Source organism: Carassius carassius, chromosome 42, assembly GCF_963082965.1.
Source record: "Carassius carassius chromosome 42, fCarCar2.1, whole genome shotgun sequence".
NCBI classification, from domain to species: domain Eukaryota; kingdom Metazoa; phylum Chordata; class Actinopteri; order Cypriniformes; family Cyprinidae; genus Carassius; species Carassius carassius.
The window spans coordinates 19,968,762-19,992,882 of NC_081796.1; the positions used below are offsets into that span (position 1 = coordinate 19,968,762).

The window sequence follows — 24,121 nt, forward strand, 5'->3', positions numbered from 1 at the left end:
TTACTTATAACGGTATTGTGGCATTGATCTAGGAACATATTCTGTTCGCCAAAATCAAGGTCACCCAAATCCATCCTCTACTGCGACAGTAGTTTAATGTTTATTGTTCACTCAGGTGAATACTCTTCATTGACCAGCTCCTCAAGGCCTTTATTGGTCCTGCCTTTGCTTCTGTAATTGTGACTGTTGGAAGGTCTCTGTTCATCATGTTGGCTGCTGGGACTGGTAGTGTTTCTGGTGTTGATAACTGTGCTCCTTAGCCGCCCTGCCCTGGTACTGTCCCTCTTGTTCGTCCTGCTGAGGAGGAAGGTCTTCATCAATATTGAAGCTGTCATCCACCTCTGTGTCATACATCTGGTAGGAGCTGGCGTGAGCCGCTTCCTGTCTAGCGCTGTGTTCCAGCGAGCTGTTCCACATCCCATAGCTAAAATAGATGAGCACACCTGTAATCAAGAGATGGGCTCAGTTAGTTTTACAGTGCACAGCATAAATGAGTACACCCCCTCTAAAAAATTTAACAAATTCAGCAATTACTATTTACTTAAAAGACATGTTAGGGTTCTTTGGCGATGTAATGAATTCTAACAAGCCTGCTTGATCAATTACAAAAGAAGAATGCCAAAATTATTAAACAAAAGGAGATTTTCTCATCAAAGTGATACAATTTATGTTGCAAAAGTGAGTATGCCCTCCTAAAAGTTACTAAAAGAAAAAAAAGTGTATAGTTTTAAGGCTATTTTTGATCAACAGGTAAGTATATTGAACCAAAGCTTTTAAAGACAAGTGATTTCCTGACAATTGAAAGTGTTATATAGCCCGCTGAATCATACTCAGACTTAATACTGGCTTGGAACCACTTGGGAGAGAACTGCCAGGTGACTTATTTTTTTTAGCATAAAAGAGGACAATGGTACAAAATTGGCTAGTTTACTTATCTTACAGAAAATATGGCATATTTTGTTGTTTTTATTAAGTATATGTTTAATATGTTTCAATTTTGCCATCTTTCCATTAATTATATTAGTGATCATTAAGAAAATACATCTTTAATATTTATTCAGAGGGGGTGTACTCATTTATGCTGTGCACTGTATAATCATTCTATTTAAATATGAGAATATGGAAGTCCACAACACAACTATAACAATAACGATGAAAGATATCGTTGGAATCACTTTCTGAACAATTTTTTCCAACTGATGAACCACAAAAAATTCTGATAGCAAATCAGAAAGAGCTTGAGCATTTAACGCGGCAGATGACAAGACTAATACACACCACAAAGTGCACCCAGGTGATGCTGGATAGTTTGAGCATGAGGTAAATGTTCACCAGCATGGCAGCGGTGGGCACAAAAGGCACACAGGGCGCCATGTAAGGCAGCTTTTAAGGGTTCTCAGGCTGCCGGAGAATAATAATAACCAAAGTAACCATGAGGACAATTACAGTCATTATAAAAGGTAACATTGCCCAGTGAGCTCCACCTGAGACCCGGTTGAAACAATAGATAACAAGTATCCAGATCCAGAAGTATCCAGATCCAGAAAAGGTCAAGATGAAGAAAAGGAGGACACAGGAAGCAACAGTGCGTCCTGTGGCAGGAGTGGGCCTATCGCCCAAGTTCGGCAGGCCCAAACAGCCTCCGAATAGTGTAATAATGGGACCCCAATATGCGTTCAAAGAAACTATCATCCACCTCAATGCCATTCTCTCCAATGCCTTAGCCGGAACTAACCGATTGGTAGCCCCCAGAATCTGACTTTTCAATCAGCGTTTCGTCGTCTCCTTTGGAGGGGAGGTTCTTGGCTCCACAGGGGTTGTTGGTGTACTCTTCTCCACCAGGTGAGTTCATGTCCTTCTCACTAGCTGCCATCATTTCCTCCTTCCTCTTCCGCTCCTCCTCTTCCTCTTTGGTGAGGAAACTGGTAAAGCCATCTCCATCTGGCTGATATCGCAGAAGCAGCATACACACCGACACCAGTGTGTAGGCCAGCAGCGTGCCGATGGACATCATCTCGATCAGGTCCCTCAGACTCACCAGGAGAGCCAACAGAGCAGCCAGAGAGCCTGATACAGCACAGGCCAGCACAGGAGTCTCTGTGTGCGGACTCACAAAGGACAGGAACCTGGTGCACACACAAACAGGTAACTGAAACTAAAACCATAAAAAAACATTATTGTTACTTGAAATAAAATAATCATTAACTCAAATAAAATATTTAAAAAATCTTTATTTTAGCTAGTTGCCAAGTCAACATTTCTTGTCTTCAGTTTCCTTTAATTTAAAGTACTAATAATAAATAAATAAAAACTAATTTATAGAAACTAATAAAAAAACTATGGAGACATAAAAAACAACTTTCTTTTTTTTTTTTTTTACCAAAAATATAGAACAAAATTACTAAAATTGTAACCACAAAAACATAATTTCATACATAATTAAAAATGTGGTTGCAATTTAAAATGTGATTTAATTATTTAAAAATATGTCCATGTATTCTGTGCTTGTTTGCAAGGCTGCACAATTAGGCCAAAAGTTTGTAATTAAAAACTATATAAATAAATAAACAGCTAAAAATTACAACAAAAATAAAAATACAACAAAAGTACTAAAAATATATATATATTTTACAGGGGGGGGGGGGTTAATGCTTTTACAATTTAAAATAGAATAAAAAAAAAATCCAGGTTTGCTGTGCCAAACTTGTGTGATTAAAAACTATATACACATATTAAAATAAAATTAAAAAAAGATAAAACTGACAAAAAAACAACAACAAAATTATAAAAATTTTAACTAAAACCACAATTCTAATGAATCTAGGATTTATGTTTTTGTTTGCAGGGCTCCATAATTTGGACTATATTTATATTTAACCATATACACTTTTTTTTTTCCATTATAAAAAAGACAAAAACCTACAAAAAATGTATTTAAAAAACTTACTAAAATACGGAAAAAAAAATTTATTAATTTATAAGAATTTATTAATAAAATATATATAAAAAAAAAAATATATATATATATTTTTTTTTTTTACAGGTGGAAATGGTTTTAAAATTGAACATTTAATTTAAAAAAATCCAGGTTTGCTGTGCTTATTTATAGTGCTGCACAATTTGGCCAAACATTTGTGATATATCATATCTTTTTTTTTTTGGTGATTAAGACATATAAAAAATTTATAAAAAACAAGAAAAAAAAACATCTAATAAAAATTACAAAAAACTACAACAAAATTACTAAAACTAAACTAAACTTGAACTAAAATTAAATTAAAAACGAAATAAAATCTCGTAAAATAAAATCTAATTCAAAATATTACCAAAAACTGTAGTATTTCACTAAAATACCACTGCAAAAACATGGAATGAAATGCTTGTAAAAACATGCATAGCATGAAGGAAAAAAAAAGGATGTACAGTATACACATGTACCTTAAGAGCAGACCATCTCCTGGCGTATAAACAGGTAAAACGCTTATTATCTGGCAGTTTGTCACAACAGTTTTAAATATATGGCAGCTTGAATGAGAATGTGACACAATCTCATTCCTGATCCCATTTGGTGTGCCAGTGGATGGATGCTGTAGGATGATTCGTCCAATTCCATTGCACAGTTAGGAAACTCATGATGCATTTAATCTGTCTCAGGAGAGTAAAAGCAAATCGCTTTCGGATTAATATTTGAAAAAGAATGAGCAGAGGTCTTCAGCTCTAGGGATCAGGATAAAATAAATTGCAATCCAACTCTGAAGCGCTTGAATAATTCATTAAATTGTCTGAATATGCAATTTAGGCTGGAATACTTGCATATCTTGTACACATCTATTTTTATTGCAGTACCTGTCATTTAATTGTTCAATATTAAAATTAGGTAAACAGTTTAATTACAGTTTAATGTTAGATTACAGATATAGAGTCCATGTTTAATATATCTTAGGCTATCTATAAGCTAGTACAGTTTTTTTTTAAATCTCTGAACTCTAAATATAATGATCCCCTTAAAAGGAACATGTTTGTTAAAATATAAACGCCACTATGTTTCATATCTTCACATACAGATCCATTTATACTGGGTGAGAAAAGCAGTAATTGTGCAATGCAACAAAAATAAATTATATAATTTTGAAAAACAATTTTAAAAATGTGGCTTAAATTTTTGCCTTTTTATTGTCATTGTACTAAAGCTACAGCAAATGATTAAAATACCTTGAAAATATTTATTTTGTATTAAATTGGCACTGTGCATTATGTTAATTTATACTGACTATTAGAGTTATAAGAATTGTTTTGTTATTTATTTGCACTTCAGTTATAAATTGATTAAATATAAATATTATATATATATATATATATATATATATATATATATATATATATATATATATATATATATATATATATATATATATATATATATATATATATATATATATATATGAATAATTGCTATAGATAATACTGTGTGACAACCACCCAGTGAATAACATAAATGTGACAATTATATGCAGATGATTTCTATTTATTTACTACTGAAAACTGTGGTGTCAATAGTATAAAATAATCATGATCTATCTCAAATCTTAAGTCTTTAGAAAGCAGAATCAGGACAGAAATAATATCATATTTGATTAAAAATGAATATGTAATTAAACATAAATAACTAATATCCTCCCAAGTTCACAGTTCAGTGTTTGGACATGACAGGAGTCACTGTACTCACAGAGACGTACGGCGTGAGACAGGTGATAAGAGACGCTGTTATGGCATATGGAAGGGAAGTGTCAGGGCTCTTGGCCTCTTCTCCTGTGGTGGCGATAATATCAAAGCCAATGAAGGCGTAGAAACAGGTTGCAGCTCCTTGCATGACCTACAGAGCACATAATAATTATTGATCTCTGTTATATGCTCATTTTGCATTTACATAACGCATTTACATTCCCATACAGTTAACATTCCTACCCCTGACCAGCCATAGGGCAGAAATCTTCCATTCTCCCAGTTTTCTCCAGAAAGGAAAAACAGTCCGGCAAGCACCATGAAGACCCACACGACCAAGTCAACAACATTCAGTGCATTATTTAAGCTCACAGAGTTTTTCACCCCTAAACTCACAATCACCGTCACCACCATAGCGATCAGCAGAGCCAGCAGGTCTGGATAAGATTCCTCTCCCTTACCTGAAAAGAGACAAACAACTGAACTGTGTGAGGAACATGAAGAATGGATAAAAACCACATCAGCCGCACATGTAATTTAGTTAGTATTTAGTATTACTGTGAAAGACACACACCCAGGCCATTCAATGTTCCAAGATGGTTGATCATGTGGTGGCTGATGGTGTGATTGGCTAAAGAGTCAAACATGCTGCTCAGTGCACTGGCCCCCGCCGCTGTACCAATCAGATACTCCAAAATGAGATTCCAGCCAATGAAAAAGGCCACAAATTCTCCCACTGTGACATAACTGTATGTGTGGACGGAACCTGTTGTCTTAGGCACTCTCACTCCAAACTCAGCATAGCAGACGCCTGTGTGAAAATCAAGTTCATAATGCAGAAACACGCTTAAAAAGTCAATATCTGGAATTTTATTTGGACATAGCCTTCATCTGGATTTGGGTCTCAGCTTATTGTCTATGCATTTTCATTTTCTGATCATTAGGGAAAAGCAATTAATAGTTGACCATATTTTACTGTCAATTTAAAATTATTTACAATTATAATGTAGTAATTATATAAATAATATTAATGTTAATAATATAATAAAAACAAACAATGTACTAATTTCATTTTTATATATAGTCTTGTTCTTTTTCTGTTTATTAGGAGCATGTAATTGATAGTTAAAGCTTACCTTGTTTAAAGTTTTATTGGCAATATAAAATTATTTTTATGTAGAAACTTTTTTTTTTTTGTTAATATGCATATTGTTTTTTCAGTTTATATAGTTTTATGTTTTCATTTCCTGTTCATTAGGAAAAAGTAATTGACATTTAAATTTGACCATTATTGTCATTGTAAATTTATATATGTAATTTATGTAGAAATGTATTATTATTATTATTATTTACTTTTTTTTACATGTATGTATGTATGTATGTGTATATATACACACTGACTCACCTAAAGGATTATTAGGAACACCATACTAATACTGTGTTTGACCTTTCACCTTCAGAACTGCTTTAATTCTACGTGGCATTGATTCAACAAGGTGCTGAAAGCATTCTTTAGAAATGTTGGCCCATATTGATAGGAAAGCATCTTGCAGTTGATGGAGATTTGTGGGATGCACATCCAGGACATATAGTATTATGTTATTATTTTCTGTTTATTAAAATTAAAATTAAAATGTGGTAAACATATATTATAATAATAGAGTTTTTTATGTTGTAAAAAAAAATTATGTATTGGACACAAGTTGAAAACTTGATTATTGGGTGTTTAGAATTCAATAATATCAGCATTATATTTATTTTTGTATTATTATTATTATTATATGATTTTATTACTCTATTTCAATTCATTCAGATGAAAAGTGAGGTTCTTGCACTGACAGGTCTCTCAGTCTTGTGGATCTTGGTCTATAGAAATGGGTCATGGTGTGTCGTGTCTTGGTCTGGTTGAGTGAGCTAAGAGACCCCATAAGGCATAGATTATTGCTGTGGTTTTGTGAACTTTAGACTTAAATTTGAAGAATTTGATCTAAATAAAGCAAAGAAAACCTCAGCACAGCTGGCCATGATTACAAAGAGGTGGGGTTATCTTGCAGCCTCAGTCACATAAAAAAATGTATAACATGCAATTGTGATGCGGATGAGATGCCTATTTACACCAGAGCACCAGCAGTGATTTCTGACACTATGTAAACATAATTGCAAACTGTTCATAAAAGACAAAGTCTCACCGGACAAAATGGATGCCACAGCTGCAATGATAAAGGACAAGATCACTCCAGGTCCTGCCATTTCCTTAGCAACAAGCGACCACATACATGCCAGTGCCCATGCAGCTGCCCACCCAAAGTGACACCAGATCCACTGTAGTGAGCACACAGGCGAGTCTGGTGCCATGCAAGTCATCTGAGGCCTCCTGCATGGAGTCCACAGGTTTAGTGCGCAGGATTCGAGAGTGGAGTCCATACCATGACGACTCCCACTCAACTCTCCTGTGGTCCAGTTTAGCAAAGACAGCGCTCATCCTCCAGCACAGGAAGACTCAGATAAAAAAAACGGTGAGGTTTGTCCTCTCTTATGTGTCAGTGTCTCGTTCCAGGTGTTTCCTCTAAACTGGTCTTGTATGAGTGTCTCCTATGTATTTGCCCCCTCCTCTCTCTCTTTCTCATTCTCTCTCTCTCTCTCTCTCTCTCTCTCTCTCTCTCTCTCACACACACACACACACACACACACACACACTGTCTCAGAGAGGATCCATGAGCTGATTAATCATCATAGTGCTCTATACTGAATCCGCAATGATGTCCTACAAAAAGAGAAAAGCATGTAAATCACACATCATCCACAGATAATGAAAAACGATTCAACATCAGGCTGGGTTTAATACTGCAGAGCAACATGTTACAACAGAAAGTGTGCCTTCGTTCACTTAGGTGAAATGTTGCTATGGTGGCACGTCTCATTAAACTTGCAGATTAGGAAATGGAGAGCATCAGATGTCCAGTGTACACTGATATAATAATAGAGAAAATAATATGAATAGAATGTCATATTTCAGCCTGGAGAAACAGTGCTGAGGTCTGTAAACAGAACAAAATTGGTGCTTTATGATATAAATGTTGATACCATGTTAAAAGTGTACTGTTACTGGAACAGACGAGTATATAAAAATAGTGCCAACAATAGTTAAAAATGAATATACACTATATAGTCAAACAGAATATGTATCATAATTCTAACTTTTAATAAATTAAAATAGATATAGATCAATATAATAAATACCCAACAGTCTTGATAAAACAAAACAATATAATTATTGTATTATTATATATTATGTATATGTTAAATAAATTATAACATTTAACATGAGCCTCAAACCCCATTCGGTTTTGAAAATTCCTGCCAGTAACATATTGTAGCATATTTTAAACATTCATTACATATAATACACTGCCAAAAGTCTTACTAAAACAAAACAATATTGTTATTGCATGTATTATATATGTGAAAAAAGTTTTAACATTTATACCAATAACTTATTTTAGATAACATTTTTAAGTCCAGTTGTATTTTAGTATCACTTAGATACTCTTATAGTTTTTGCAAATGTTATTTTTTATATTTTCATGTTAATTTTAGTCAAAGGTTTTAGTCATTTTTTTATGTTGTTTTTTTCTTCATTTTTCTTCGTTTTTGTTCTTTTAAAATATAGCAATATAGTTTTAAGACATTTTCTTTTCAGTTTTATTTGTAGTCATTGTAGCACTTTAAGTTAAATCTTCAAATCTAAAATAAAATGAGAAATGTTGCCTTGGAAACTAGCTGAAATAAAAATAAATATTTCCATAAGTTCCAAAACAACAGTTTTTCCTTACATTTCCAGGTTTTCCATAATTGTGGGAACCCTGAATCACAACTTTTTAAATTTACTGTCATCATTTCACTATACTTTTTACTGCCTATCTGCATGAGGCCCATTTATGAACGGTCATCTTCTATGTCAGTCTCCATCTGCTTCAATCCACCCTGTACCTTGCAGCCTTCTTTTGTTTTTCCCTTCACAGATAACATCACCACACATTGCTATCTTGTTTCCTTCAATCTAATGCAGGCCTGCCGTTCACTGAGACAAGCTGGGGTTGCCGTCACAGACCTAAGATCTGTTGGTAATTACCAGCCCCACTGCTCTGTCAGTGCCTGCAGGCTCTGTTTTATACAACCTGACAATATCTCTTCTGTTATCAAAACAGGGTGAATTGAAGCATGGCTGACAGCGATTTACCAGAAGATGTCACATACAGGGGGAAGTTATATCTGCATTATCTATGGAGTTTGAAAGAGGGAGAGAATGAGAGCAAGAAACCAGATGCCAAAAACACTCTCGGGTGTCTCCAAAATAGTGCTGTAATATAGACATCATAATTACATTGTGGTCTGAGTAACCCATTCACTTTCCTGCTTCTCATTTCACCTGCAGGAATTAAGTGAATAACTGGAAATGGAAAAAGTATTTACATATAAAACGACAAAGAACATCATGCATGCCATGTCACAAAAAAACTGATGACCTATCTGTGTTTGTGTTAGAATTCCTAATGCAAATAAGCTACAATATGTTAACAACGTAAACATACCCAATATGTCCACAGTAAATACTCTTAATATTTTATAGACAAATACATAAGATAAAAGTCAGCTTTCATCTTCTGTGTGTAGAAATTATTCATGAAGCCTTGAAAAGTATTACATTTGCTCCTGACTAAAGAACTGATGTCGTCAGGATCGAATGCAAAGGAAACAGATTATAAGGAAGAGAGATGAATGGCATGTATATATTAAGAGAGAAGCCAAACATCAATAGAGTTACAATTCCACAGAGCTCCAGCAAAATGCTGTGTGAACTGCCTATAAAATTTTGTAGTCAAATTCAATAGACCCATTTACATCAGATAATGATATCTGAAAAGATAAAGTAAAAAAAAAAAAAAAAATTTAAAATGTTAAGGGAATAGCAAAATAATGATAACGATAACAAAACAGAGGAACAATATCGTTGGAATTATTTTCCGAACAATTTTTCCAGCTGATGAACGAAAAAAGAAAAAAACATCAGGATACACCACACTTTAAAGAACTAGATTAAAGCAGCAGACAACACACCAGCTGGTGTATAATAAACAGAACATTATATTTCATTTAAGTGGACGCTAAGCTATTGCTATATTTATTTTCATAGTTATCCTCCTCGGTGTGAACAGGCCTTTAGTGTGAATGGACCAAATGAACAGTGCAGACTTTAAAGGTCATTTATAATGAACAGCAGATGTACTTTTTTGGAAAAAAGGTTTATGTAAGTGGCTAATGACTCTTATAACCACTATGTATAAAAACATTATAGTATAAACAATACAGATTTTGAGAAACAAGCCATTTAAATTAGTACTTATAGAGCAAATATCCATGAGCAGCTAGATTATTAAATCATTTTAGAAAGAAATTAACATTTATAATGCAATGTGTGTATATATAATGCAAGAAAGCAGACCAACTGTATTTCAATATGAAAATATTGATGATGGTAATGGATGTCAGTTAGATTTTAAGTTGTAACAATGTCACATGTGCAAAGAGATTTTAAAGCTTGTAAAAGATTAAATTAATCACAAAACATTTACATGCACATTAAGTATTTGACATTTTTTTCAGGACCTTGGTCAGTTCCATTGTCATACAGATAATGTGACAACATGCAATAATGCTCCTTAAGATGAGAAATAATGCTATTCCTATACTATCCGACGATCTGACTTTGCTGCAGCCTGGAATTGAACTACTGGTTTCGTCTGGTCAGAGGAGAACTGGCCCCCCAACTGAGCCTGGTTTCTCCCAAGGTTTTTTTCTCCATTCTGTCACCGATGGAGTTTCGGTTCCTTGCCGCTGTCGCCTCTGGCTTGCTTAGTTGGGGACACTTCATCTACAGCGATATCGTTGACTTGATTGCAAATAAATGGACAGACACTATTTAACTGAACAGAGATGACATAACTGAATCCAATGATGAACTGCCTTTAACTATCATCTTTGCATTATTGACACTGTTTTCCTAATGAATGTTGTTCAGTTGCTTTGACGCAATGTATTTTGTTTAAAGCGCTATATAAATAAAGGTGACATTGACATTGACTATCCTAAATAGTTTACTAAACTCTGGGATAGTGTACTGAAAGTTTAGAATGAACATTAGCATTTTCCACTCCAAAAAAATATTTTCATTTGTCTTCTGCATTTAATCCAAATATCTGTAGTATGTGCGAAATCAAAAAGGGATGCAATAAGTAATTTCAATTGTGCAACTTGTTACCTTTCCATATATAATATTAATGAGGATATTCTGTGGCTTGTCAAGGGAGAGCTGAAGTCACACTAAGGAGTACTATACTGACCTGAGCCATGAATTAATGGATTTAAAACAGACATAGCAAGTACAATTTTCTCCAACCTGAGCCAAATTAAAGCCCACAACTGCTCTATCCACTCTGGTAGAACAAATATTTCTGCGAAACAGAAATAGAAGTGTCCAGTTTCAAATCAAAAACAGTATTCCTTGGCAGAAAAGGAGCAAAAACTCACCAGTAGGGATTTTACACTTTATACTCCATTATGTCCAGCGGTGCAGGAGGGAACCAGGCAAAAGCTTGTAAAGACAGCAGGGGACATAATGCAGAGACATTATGAATTATTTTTTTCTTCAAGTGACCATAGGAGAGTTCATTATTAAAAGATGTGTCCGCCTTTCAACAGCTGCCTAGGATGATGCTTCCTGGACTGTTTTAGATCATCATACTCTGTAAGGTCAATGTAGGCTACATACTTTACATTCCGCTGGTGAAACTGATGATATTGGATTAAAGCTATAATCTACCAAAACAAATATATAAGATAAATTCCAATGGCAGCAGACTGAAGCCTCCCAAAAAAGACATTTGCTGTAGAGACACAAAAGCATCAGTTTCATGATTATTGTAGTCATTCTTGTTTATGGCATTTAATTCATTTTTAATTACCCTGTCACTCAACTTCAGTGGCTGAGACTCGAGTAGATCTCAGGTTTCGCAGGAAACAAAAGTTCCATCATGGTGATTGAAAAACCAGAATGTAGCAAGTGTTCTCAATGGTCACAGCTCTCACTGCAATAGTGAACATGCTTATTCTGCAAAAACAACTTTTTTTCCCCAACAACTACAATATAGGTCAATTGCATTTCAACTGCAAGACCAAACACTTCTCACATATTTCCTGTGCATCATGTCAATCTTTGTTTTTATCGTTCAAATCGTTCAAATGTCACCAGTCACACCTGCAATAAAATTCAATGAATTTGCTATGTAACTCCTTGAGTTTAATGAAAAATTAGTTGGTTTACATGATTTATACATGTACATACAGTACAGACCAAAAGTTTGGACACACCTTCTCATTCAAAGAGTTTTCTTTATTTTCATGACTATGAAAATTGTAGAGTCACACTGAAGGCATCAAGGGCGATTTGACCAAGAAGGAGAGTGATGGGGTGCTGCGCCAGATGACCTGGCCTCCACAGTCACTGGACCTGAACCCAATCGAGATGGTTTAGGGGTGAGCTGGACCGCAGACAGAAGGCAAAAGGGCCAACAAGTGCTAAGCATCTCTCGGGGAACTCCTTCAAGACTGTTGGAAGACCATTTCAGGTGACTACCTCTTGAAGCTCATCAAGAGAATGCCAAAAGTGTGCAAAGCAGTAATCAAAGCAAAAGGTGGCTACTCTGAAGAACCTAGAATATGACATATTTTCAGTTGTTTCTCACTTTTTTGTTATGTATATAATTCCATATATAATTCCACATGTGTTAATTCATAGATTTGATGCCTTCAGTGTGAATCTACAATTTTCATAGTCCTGAAATAAAGAAAACTCTTTGAATGAGAAGGTGTGTCCAAACTTTTGGTCTGTACTGTAGGTTTTACATGAATCAGTAAAGTTATGTCAATATATATATTTTTTTCTGGATTTAGTTAAGATCAGTTTTTTTATTTATTCAAAAACTATTGGTTAAGAAACTAATTTGATTTACTTGATTTAAACAAAGGCTACAAAATTGGAGTAAGGTACGTTTCACGAGAAAAAAAAACAAAAAATTCTGTCTTCAAAATTTCACGTTTAAAGAGTCCAGAATATATTTCCACCTGATTAGAATTAAAGAATATATCTTCTGAATTTCATTCTTAAATTTAAAAAAATTGGCTTCGGTACGAAATAAAAATAGAAATCAAAGAAAGCTAGAGATAAAGGAAAAAGAGATAACTTATTGTGTGTAGAAGGTGACACATTGAGATGGAGGGAATAAAAAGTAAGCATGGCACTGTCAAATTTGTCAGACACATGTATCACTGTACAGAATATTGGCGTTAAGATATCATACTCAAAAAAAAAAAAAAAGTAATGTAATGTGTAATGTATAACAAAATTGGTTTTGGCAATGTGATATTTTCTTTCAAATATTTCCTTTAAATGGCCTTGACTCCAACATCCAAACCCAGTCAGACACATTTTTATAGCTTCTGCGCTCTGACCTGTTGAACACACAGCAGTTTCTGTTATTCCACAATTTTTGTGAAAACAGCAGTATCACAGAGATTATATTTTTTTTAGTGACTGGAATTTTTCCCCCTTAGTCAAAGTTCAGAAGAAATAGCTCTTGTCTGGCATTTCTTTAGAGCAAACCTGAATCTTGGCCAACTAGGCTAGGTCAGTGGAACAATGTTTTTCGTAAATAACTAAAGCTGTCAAAGTTAATTTGACTTAAAAAGTAGACAAAAGGTTTAAACGTCTGTTTGTGGTTCTTGTTAGAAATGCAGTAAGAATGACCAAAACAGTGAGTAACAGAATATTTAAAATAGCATATTTACATGTGCACATATAGTTTTCTGCTGACATCTGGTGGATATTAATTGAAGATAACGAAGCTAAAGAATCCTAAAGACTTGATCATGAACAGATTACAAGACTCGATAGTTTCCAATCAACGTCATCATTGGCTGATTAATAGTCATGCGCTGCTGTACATTTCTGAATAATTTAATTAAAACCGGTCTGAGGAATATTCAAGGTAATGAGTGATTTTGTTTTAAGGTGCACCTAAAGTAGCTTAGTGTTTTCATATATTTTCAGATTTTTTTGTCCTAACTAATTTTAACCTATATTATGAGCTTTCTCACAAAGAGAATATACGAAAAGCATTCCCAAAACTAATTCTGCGTTTGGTCTTACATCTTTTCAATCTGCTGCCGCTCGCGATTGGAATGCTCTGCAAAACTTTGTCAAACTAGATAAACTAATTCCAATTTCATCCTTCAAAACTAGTATATCATACTTGTTCACGGACAAATGCAGTTGCTTCACTACATAATTATCTAAGGTTTTTTTTTTTTTTTTTTTTTTTACAGTAAATAGATTGATGATGTTTGATGTTTTAATATGTATTTATGTAAATGCTAACCTGTTTCTAATGTTCTGTATTTATTTTAGCCCTACTTCCCTTTCCCTAAGTGGTCATTCCACTTGTCAGGCCGCCATTGTAAATAAGAACCTGTTCTTAATGACTTGCCTGTAAAAATAAAGGTTGAATGAATGAAAAAAACATGCATGTCACATAACAATGATTTAATCACAGAGGTAGACTTGCAATGTTTACATGCGCTATTAAATCACGTTGAATGATCACAGATAATGAGGAGCTTTAGTCTGAACAAGTCTTTGTCCACTAAGTAATGATGCTGTCTTTGCTGGATATTTTTTTTGCTGTTGAATCTCCACAATCTACTTTGGTTTTTCCCAGGGCAGTCCCCACCATTATTGTGTGTTTGACTCGTACTCCAGGAGGCCTGCCAAAGTTGCACAAAAACACTAATACGTTTCCTCCTAGTGCTGGTCCATGGTGCTGCTTCAGTCTCTTAGTGCAGAGCATTAGATAACATCCTGGTAACAGGCTGAAGGCTCTAACCTCAGGATGCCTTTCAAAGTGAAGGCCTTTATAGCGAAGTCATACATATCAATGCAAATGCATTTAATTGCATTTCTGAATGAATACTTTCTATTACTCTACCTATCTATTGATACAATTTTCACTAACCTTTGACCTTAGATGAAGAATGTAAAAGATAAAACTTAATGCTATCAAAGTGAGATTAAACTTCAAAAGTTAGCAGTGTTAATATTTGGGAGATCAATTTCACTGCCATGGATAGGCTTGGCTCGGGTGATTATTTTTTATAACCACTGTATATAATATATACATATACAAATAAAAAATACATAAAAATGATATACATATATCAACCACTGTGTGTGTGTGTGTGTGTATCTATCTATCTATATATACTGTATTTATATACACACACACACATGCACTTTTCAAAAACAACACTGATTTTAAAAGTGTTACATACACTTTAAAATTGTCCTTCAATTGAAAGCTCAAATCAGTTACATTTGAAAATTGCCTCTATAATTCTATTCTTAAAAACTAAACTAGTTGGTCATTTATATATTTCCAGATGCTATTAAAAAATTAAGAAACAAATAAGCTTTCTATTCTTTAACTTCAAATATTGTCTTCAGGAATGATTAAATGCAGTTTGATCATTTGCACAAAATTTCTAAAAAGAAAAAAAAAACCTTTCACATTAAACCTATAAGGTACCATTTGTAAAAAAATAAAAAAGAAATATACCCATGTTAATCTTAACTGGATATTCTTACCTTAACATTGCAAATACAGTTGCGTTTATTGTTACTACTGTAATGAATAACAGGTAGATTTATCACTGCAATAGCAATCTCTTAGACACCACTGGCAACAAGTTTGTTAATGAATCTTATTTAACTCTTTTACCCTTGTACCATCTTAATTATAAATTAACCCCATTACAGAGCATTTACTACCACTAAACACATGACACTTCATTTCTGTTTGTATCTTTTTATTTACAAGCACAAATTAAAATGTGTAGCCCTGCATTTGAAGAGGTGACAACTTCTGCAGGACCCTGATACACCTATTCATTCATCAGCATCAGATTCTTCATCATCTTGGCTGATCTGGAAGTAGCGCAGCTCATAGCTTTCCTTATCCGACGCCACCACCCTCAGCCAGTCTCGCAGGTTGTTCTTCTTCAGGTACTTCTTCGTGAGGTACTTAAGATACCTGAGGAACATGGGGTGGTTAGTATATGCACAAAGCCTATAAAAAGAACACGTATAATTAAAAGCAGCCTGCTGACGTAACAAATCTCACCTTTTAGAGAACTGCTTCTCTGATGTGACGCTGATTTTGTTCTTCTGACGCACAATTTGCACTACATTTCCCAAGTTGCCTGTTTTGCCATTAACCTTCACCTTCTCTTTCAGAAAGGTTTCCTGTTAGTAATAAAACAGCATGACCACTAGGGAAGAGAACCCTAGGCGTTTAACTAGGGAAGAGATCCCTAGTTATGGCACAGTGTTAGTGATGTGACTACCTGAATATAAAATGCAAAGTGAGTTAAAAAGGATACTTTGTTGTTTCTAAAAAAAACTAACATGTTGTTGGACCAGAAATTAATAGATTTAAAGGAACTGAAATGTAATGTATTGATATTTCTGACAGGAACAAATAAAACATTCATTTGATTTCTAGCCAATGCAAACAGTTTTTTTTTCAGTACATAAATGTTCATGATTTTATGTCTGGAAATGAAATTCTCATAAAGTTTTCAGGCTTTCCATGCCCACAAGAACACTGATCATGAATAGAAACCATGTGTTTCTATAAATCACATATAGTTTTTTTATACAACTTACAAAGTTGCCAGAGTCAAGGATCCCATCCTCCACAGGGTGAGTACAATCAAGGGTGAATTTCCAGGAAGCACCCTTTTTATTCCTTTTCACAACAGTCTGCCTTTTCTATAGAAACAAATATATATACTAAATTAACCATCTACTTGTTCAGAATAATACTTCACTCGCAATTTGTATATCTTTATAAACTCATATAAAAAAAACAAGTGAGCACAATATGTAACGCACTACTGTAAAGTTATTCTCTCTACTATAACCAAATAACGATAATGATAACCAGTTGTAATGATAGCCAATTGGAATTATTACGTCATGCTAAAAATGCTCATCCACGTGTCTCCCAGCAGCAAGCAGAGGCAAGTCAAACTAATTGGTTAATATATTATTCCATTTGCAAAAACTCTCTCTATGTAACGTAGCAGATATACATGTAATATGTCTGATATTTTAATCACACACAACAAAAACTAAAATACATTTAACCATAAAGGCCATTCACCGGACAACACATACCGGTGCCATCTTGACGAGGTTGACGTAAAAGAGAAATGTGGCGTATGTCCGCACAAGAGTTCACAAAATGTTCTCATCATTTGATTGGCTGCCGGTTAGGGAGGAGTCTTGTGGACCTTTTGGTTTAGTTCAGCGACAGCCGATTTGTGAATGAATCGTTCTATTGAATGAGTCGGATCTTTTGAATTAATCAGTTGAACGTAACATAACCGATCTGAACAATGAATTCGCGCCGTAGATTTGACTGACGGCGGAGCGGAAAAGTAAGTTACTTTAATAACTAAATAGGATAAAGTTACAATAAAACGTATTGGAAATTTAATTGTTAGATTGTATCAAAACATACGAAACGGAGCATTTTCGGTCACGAGATCAAAATGAATTCGTTTGATGTCAATACAAATTATATTTAATTTCATAAATGGATTTATGTTTCAAAATCAGAGTTGCAGGAACTAAACGCCCTAGTTAATAATGTTTTAAGTAATTTACCAACAAAATGTACCCACATGTGAATATTATTGTGACATATGCCACCTTAGGGAAAAGTATTTAAAAGAATATTTACAGTATTTAAAACGGATTGAAAAGAATCCGTTTTTTGAACTGGTTCTTTAAACCGAGCTGATCGAAAGAACCGATTCACGGAAATTGTTCGGTTTGGATGGAGTTATATTTGTACAATATTCGAAAAAAATAAACATTATATATATATATATATAAATTGTATAAAAAATGAAATATCAAATGCTATATAATTTCTGTTTCACCCTTATACGGTCTATAGTTTCACCATGTTAATTCGTGCATTTAACGTTATGCATTTGAAATCCACATCCCTTTGTCACACGAACTTAATCTGTGATTTTATTTCGGGTTATATTTTGTGCTGTCTCTAGTATTGATTACATAGACCTGCTGCATGGCTCTTTAGTAATTGCTGTAAAAGGATGTAGCTGGCTTAACATTCAGTTTACATAAAAAAATAACCACAGGCAGGCTATTCAAGTATTCACGTCTACACACACTCAATAGTTAGAAGGGAGAAACTGGGCTCTGCTCACCTACTATGGAAGCATGACTCATCCTAACATCATTGTGCAGGCATACCAAGACAAAACTGGGTGAGGCTTCAGCAAGCACATGGGCACAACCGGATTTGCCACTTTTTGGTCAGATTTAACTCTTGAACAAATTTAAACAGGCACATATTCCTGTTTGAATACAATCTTCAGTTTAGTATCACTCAGCAACACAACAGCAAAACTGGAAACTTATCCATTTTAATTATTGACACAAAGACATGACTCAACATTCAGTTTACTTTGAAAAAGCATGCAGTAGGAGCCAGTTAGATGAAGTTTATGTTTGAATAGACTGCAGTGCATATGTCTCCGATAATGAACTGCAATACTTTAATTCAGTCTGTGTTGTCTGGGCACCCATCCACAAATAGGAAATGAGCGTTTGACTCCACCCATGCAGACGATTTGGCAGCCCAACCCAACAAAACTTTCATTCTTTCCCAGTTACTTTCCTCAATTTTCTAAAATTATGTGCAGTGTCATTTTGCCCACTTATGTCTTTAACATTTAAAAGCATACAATAAAGAAACATTTTTATACACTAGTAATGTAAAAATGTATACATTACTTTGCTAGATTCAGAACAAACACTGCTATGACCAACAACAAAATCACACAATCAAAACAGACTTCTTATTTATAGAATATGAGCACCTTTTTCCAAATCTAAAATTCTAACTTGATCAGACAAGTTACACTAGGTAATTTTTCCTGAATTTAAACAAGTAGGACATTCATTCACCATAGTGTGATAAATTCTCATGTGTTGAATTTTGCCAGATGAAAATCTACTGTAACTATGAAGAAACACCTTTAACCAGCCTTCTGAATCTATTAAGTTTTTATTTTTTGCTCTCTCCAGTCAAGGTGACAAAGGCCTCGAGTGAACAAAGGGAGATTAGAACGCACAAAGATTTAGTCCTCAAGCTCATTCTGGAGCAGCACTGATAAGAGCCTACCTGGAGACAAATACAGGCTTCAACACTTTATTTAAGGTCATCAATGACAGCCAAAATCAAGCTGGCTGCTATTGTGTTACAGAGGTATTCGCACATGGCCATCACATCCTTTCCACTTCTGAACAATTAAAGACTGGCATTTAAGGGGACATTTTGCTGGAGTTTATTTCTCTGTCATAGCGGATTTACTTGAGAAGGTACTTTTAAAGTACTGCAGGTACAAGGAAGTGCCAACTACCAGTGTGCATCTCACTTTGGGGGGGAAAGGCATTCAATTGAGAGGAATTAACTATAGTGCCAGTGTGGCATAGATCATGTAAGGAGAAAAAGTAAAAGTATGGCACCCAAAGAGGGAGAAGAAAAAAAAAAAAAAAAGTTCAGTGTCAGTTGGGGGGTTTCCTCTCTTCATAGCACCTTGCGTAAATCCTGCACACTAATTACTTTTAAGAAATTCAAGAATACAAAAAGGATAAATGGATCCCATCATTTAACATTCAGGAATGTAAGTGGTAACAACTTAATGGGGGGGAAAGGGGGCAGTTGAGGGGATAAACACACTGACATTATTAAACTTCCTACCCGAGAGAATGCCAACTGACCCAACAAGTCCAGCACAGTATTGGAAGGAGAAGAAAAAAGGAATACAATCACAACAAAAAATTTTGAGGTTGCTTGTGAAGGCCATAGCTTTGGTGACAAATAAAACCAAAAAAACAAATGCGAGAGATTTGTTAAAGTGTAGCATGTTGCAGCCTGAGCAGCCCAGTCTCTCTTCCTATTTGGTCATGGGTTTGACAGCCACTGCAGATTCTTCGCCCATAGCTGAAAGCACAGTAACCTGCCAAACAAAGAAAAATATGAATGGGTTGCAATGTCAAAAAGCAGCTCAAGGACTAAATGCATTCGTTCAAACAGCTGCACTTACCAACATCTCTTCACCAGCTGCAAATTTGCTTTCGATTTCTTTGCCCAGGTCACCTTCCGGCACACGCAAGTCCTCACGCACATCACCATTGTCCATCATAAGAGAGAGGAACCCCTCGCTTATGTCAACCAGCTAGGAGATTAAAAAAAAATACGTTTATTTTAAAGAACAAGAAATGGAATAAACAGAATATCTAGATAAAGACTTAAAGAATTATGAAAAGCTGAAGTATCGTTGCTTTACTGCCCTGGTGGAAAAGATTCCCCTTAGACAACCAATTAAGTCGAATTAACATACTAAGAAGTACAAGAAAATCTCATCAAGACAAGGTCTATGCAAGGTGTGTGTATGTGTGTGTGTGTATATATATATATATATATATATATATATATACACACACACACACACACTTATGCATATACACATACACGTGTATAAATAAATTAACTCCCACAAGAAAGCTTAAATCTTGCATTTCACAAAGCCATGCACATCTCACCTGGTAGTCATTTCTTTTGGTGTTAGGCACATCCATGTTGTGGGTGGAAGGGCAGATATCTTCATACTTCTTATTTGTGAAAATGTCAATTCCAACCATGTGAACCTGCAAAGAAAGACTGGAGCACTTAACACTAAAAACTAACACTAGGTGGTTAAAATCTGCCATGCAAAAGTGAGACATCAAAATATTACCTTTGCATGACCATGCTTGCCAGTTTTAGAAGTGGACATTTCGACAATTTTGCAGGGACGACCCTTCAGGACCACGAACCCGTTCTTGCGCAGGGCGCTGCACTGCATGGGGTAAGTGGTCGAAGCCCCGGCATCTCCGCTGGTGAAATCAAGATCTGGATCTGCCATGATGGGGATCTAAACAAGGGGCACTGGAGGGTGACATGTGGCGAATTAGTACGTTTACACTGGAAAAAGTCTTCATCACATAAGAACATCATCGTTAAGTCGCGTGCAAATGAGCAAAATTAGATAAAACGCAGTTTACTATAAATATATTAATTTTTGTTTGCATTAGCACTCAAACCTGCCGCATCATGCTACCCTAATTCTACCACATAACGGATCCGATCCAAATAACGTTACACGATCGAACTTCAGCTAACAGTTGTTTGGGTTATCAAATGTGTGGTTAAAACACTAAACTGGTCTAAAATGACACTTTACAGCCGATATTTTACACTCCGTGAACACAAAGACGACGCCGAACCAGGCCAGGTGGACTCTCTTTGGGCTAGGTACGTTATGCTAACGTAAGTTACATCGCCTTAATCAGAAACACTCACTGAAAAGCGGGTTAACTCGTTAATTCAACATCACGGTTTACAGAAAAACGAACAGTAAACCACTTGAAATCGGTCTAATTTGCGTGGCGCACATCAACGTGGTTGCGCTGCCGATAAATGTCTCAGCTAAGAGGCTAACGCCCCATTCTTCCGTTGAACTAAATATTTGAAAGACACAACATAACAACGACCACGATTGATAAACATTAACGTAACAAAGCGGGGGAAAGGTTTCCTACGGTTTAGCAAAAGTTTCTCACGTGCCGCTTTTCAGTCTAGTCACTGCGCGCGGGGAAAGGCCTCCCGCGTGCGGCGCTGTGCAGTGCGTGCGCGCGGCCTGCAAACTAGAGAGCCACTCCACGAGCCGCCATAAAGAACCACCGCAATACGCTTTCTCAAGACAACTCGGTTCAACAGCAAGACTCACGCGTTCAAGCCCGACAGCGTTTTTAAGACAACACCGAGACAGCAAAGTTAGGTATAATTTTTCGTCACAGATTAAACACACTGCATGCAGCACTTACTTCCAAGAAAAAAAAGGAACGTCAACGCGCATGCGCGGCCAATTTTAATGCGGCATCCGTACAGTGGGCGGGATTCCTCTTCTTCTGCGGACACGAGGAGAGACTGTGCCTGAAGTTTGTGTGTAGTGCCTCACAGCGCTTAGGATCGTCATAGTGCCGCTTTAATTTCAAATGACATTTCGTAAGAATAATCAAGATCATGCTTGCAAAATTATTACTGAAGAGTCACGTTACACTGTAGATTGGAACAATGGCTGCTGAAAATTGAACTTTGCCATCTCAAAAAATAAATTACATTTTAAAATATATTACTTATAATACTTAAAACTGTAACAGTATTTCACAATAATAATGTTTTAAATAAATGCAACCTTGGTACAGACTTATTTAAAAAACTAGAAAGAGAGAGAGAGTGAGATGTTTTTAAGGTTAATTTAATCAAGTAATAAAACATATACAATATAACAGAAATTAGCCTATACTATATAACGAAGTCAAAACTCCAGTTACACGACTTTTGAGCAGTGGTCTTGTTTTGGATTCAAACAACTAGTTCAAAAATGTCAATGTGGTACACATTTTGTGAATTCAGACGAACATCTTAAAGATTGCACTGGTTAAAAAGTCTTGTATAACACAAACATCCAAAATGCATGACAAAACAATATATGCATGATTAATATTATAAAATATTACAGAAATGTAAAAAAAAAAAAAAAAAAAAAAAAAAAAGTACAACAGCACACATGGTCTGGTTTGATGTGTCAGTTTATTTTTTTTAAAAGCAAAGAAACGGTCTGTTTTAGGTGACAAGTGAACACAATGGGCGAGTTTCCAAAATCTGAAATATTTCCATTTATCCATTTCACATTCATCTCATTCAGAAACACTGGACCATTATCTTTATAAGATCAAAAACTAGAATTTTAGTCAGTAGAAAAGGGTCTGACATGAAGACTGACAAAATCAGTAATGCTCATTATTGCTAATAGCTTTTCTAGATTTATCCACCAACCTGCTTTACCATCATCTGATATGCAGTCTTCTCTCTGTGATTTTCCTCTTTGCATAAACATGCTGAATATTGATTAAAAAGACTAGAATAGATCCTCAAACAACCCTATAATATTAAACCATTTTTGCAGTTATCAGGGGTGAATTTATTACGGAGCAATACTGCATTAAAGGCAACAAACCAACAACTTATAATAAAAAAGCACTCATATTAAAGCATCTCTGACATTTTAATATAGATTTCATAGTTCTGTCAAACTAATCCAGAACACATCCAAAGAAAACAATCCCTTAAAGAAACCGCAATAATACTGCTGCTTTCTAAATACAATGAGGTAAAGCACTGTACAAAACGATAAATAAAACGCATTATAATATCTAGAAAACTGGGTTGTAAAAAGTTTTGCGACCATTAAATATTCGGTTTCGAAGATTCAGCTCCTTCATGGATGACACAAAGGGGACTTGAGTGACTTTGTTGTTTGATTTAATAAATTGTAAGCAATAAAATATAACACCAACTACATGGACTAGGCACAGATTAGATGAGATCACCATCTCTTAAAAGTCCAGGCTACATTTAAAGTTCTATTTGGAACAAATCTCTAGTTTAATAGCCTTAAAAATCTATTAATGAAAATGACTACATCCTGCATATTTTGTGTGTATGCCCAGTTGCAGCTTCAGATATAACAGAGAGATTGTAATCTTGAAACCTCACCATTTCTCATTTTAGTGTTAAAATGCCTGTTTTTGTCTTTAACTGGTGGTTTCATGGGCTTTAAAAAATGATATGTTTAATCACACACACACTGGAACAAAAAAAATAACAGCCAATACCCAGAGTGATCGATTGAGCTATAAATCTCAAAGTTTAATACACGAAAAATAAGAGAAATACAGAAATTAAACAACTCACTCGGCCTGAATATAAAGGTGTTAATGTCCATATTAAAAAAAGAACATGTCAAGCATCAAAAGTCTTTCCACCTCTGAAGGTGGAGCATGAGAGATGAAGAAATCAACCGACCTCACAGTTGTGTTAATAAAATGAATGGGAAGATCAAAAAATTACTTCACACACATGCTCTCAGTTCACAGTTTGATGGACAAAAACATGAAGTCTCAAAAGATCCTAGTTGTGTCAAGTGAATTTCACACTCTTTTGCCTTTACAGAACTATAAAGAAAATATATTAAAGTATATAAAAGACTGTTATTTCATAATTCTACCTATTTGAATAAA

At 35.0% G+C, this 24,121-nt stretch overlaps 2 protein-coding genes and 1 pseudogene across 3 annotated transcripts; all 3 read right to left on the minus strand.

Moving 5' to 3' along the window:
* Positions 1-204: 204 nt before the first annotated feature.
* On the minus strand, positions 205-7,204 carry LOC132123930 (probable cationic amino acid transporter; annotated as a pseudogene).
* Positions 7,205-15,557: 8,353 nt separating this feature from the next.
* On the minus strand, positions 15,558-17,162 carry LOC132123804 (ribosomal protein eL22-like). Its single transcript, XM_059534459.1, has 4 exons — positions 17,072-17,162; positions 16,559-16,663; positions 16,014-16,135; positions 15,558-15,923 (listed from the first exon to the last, which is right to left on the minus strand). The coding sequence occupies exons 1-4, from the start codon at positions 17,078-17,080 to the stop codon at positions 15,779-15,781; spliced, it is 381 nt and encodes a 126-aa protein (XP_059390442.1). The 5' UTR covers positions 17,081-17,162; the 3' UTR covers positions 15,558-15,778.
* Positions 17,163-19,128: 1,966 nt separating this feature from the next.
* LOC132124106 (eukaryotic translation initiation factor 5A-1-like) lies at positions 19,129-21,972 on the minus strand. Of its 2 annotated transcripts, none has more exons than XM_059534923.1 (5): positions 21,863-21,972; positions 20,734-20,924; positions 20,540-20,644; positions 20,041-20,172; positions 19,129-19,953 (listed from the first exon to the last, which is right to left on the minus strand). In XM_059534923.1, exons 2-5 carry the CDS (start codon positions 20,899-20,901, stop codon positions 19,891-19,893), a joined length of 468 nt encoding a protein of 155 aa, XP_059390906.1. In that variant the 5' UTR covers positions 20,902-20,924; positions 21,863-21,972; the 3' UTR covers positions 19,129-19,890. The 2 variants fall into 2 exon arrangements, with proteins under 2 accessions (XP_059390906.1, XP_059390907.1); XM_059534924.1 differs by lacking the exon at positions 21,863-21,972 and adding an exon at positions 21,766-21,855.
* Between the last annotated feature and the right edge of the window lie 2,149 nt (positions 21,973-24,121).

Excerpts from the sequence above, each read along its gene's own strand:
- LOC132123804 (XM_059534459.1), bottom strand. Across the intron at positions 16,136-16,558 it reads TCCTTGACTCTGGCAACTTT|GAAACCTTTCTGAAAGAGAA; the intron begins GTAAGTTGTATA and ends TATTACTAACAG. Across the intron at positions 15,924-16,013 it reads GAGAAGCAGTTCTCTAAAAG|GTATCTTAAGTACCTCACGA; the intron begins GTGAGATTTGTT and ends CATGTTCCTCAG.
- LOC132124106 (XM_059534923.1), bottom strand. The coding sequence starts at position 20,901 with ATGGCAGATCCAGATCTTGATTTCACCAGCGGAGATGCCGGGGCTTCG. Across the intron at positions 20,645-20,733 it reads GCAAGCATGGTCATGCAAAG|GTTCACATGGTTGGAATTGA; the intron begins GTAATATTTTGA and ends CTTTCTTTGCAG. Across the intron at positions 20,173-20,539 it reads CCAAAAGAAATGACTACCAG|CTGGTTGACATAAGCGAGGG; the intron begins GTGAGATGTGCA and ends TTAATCTCCTAG.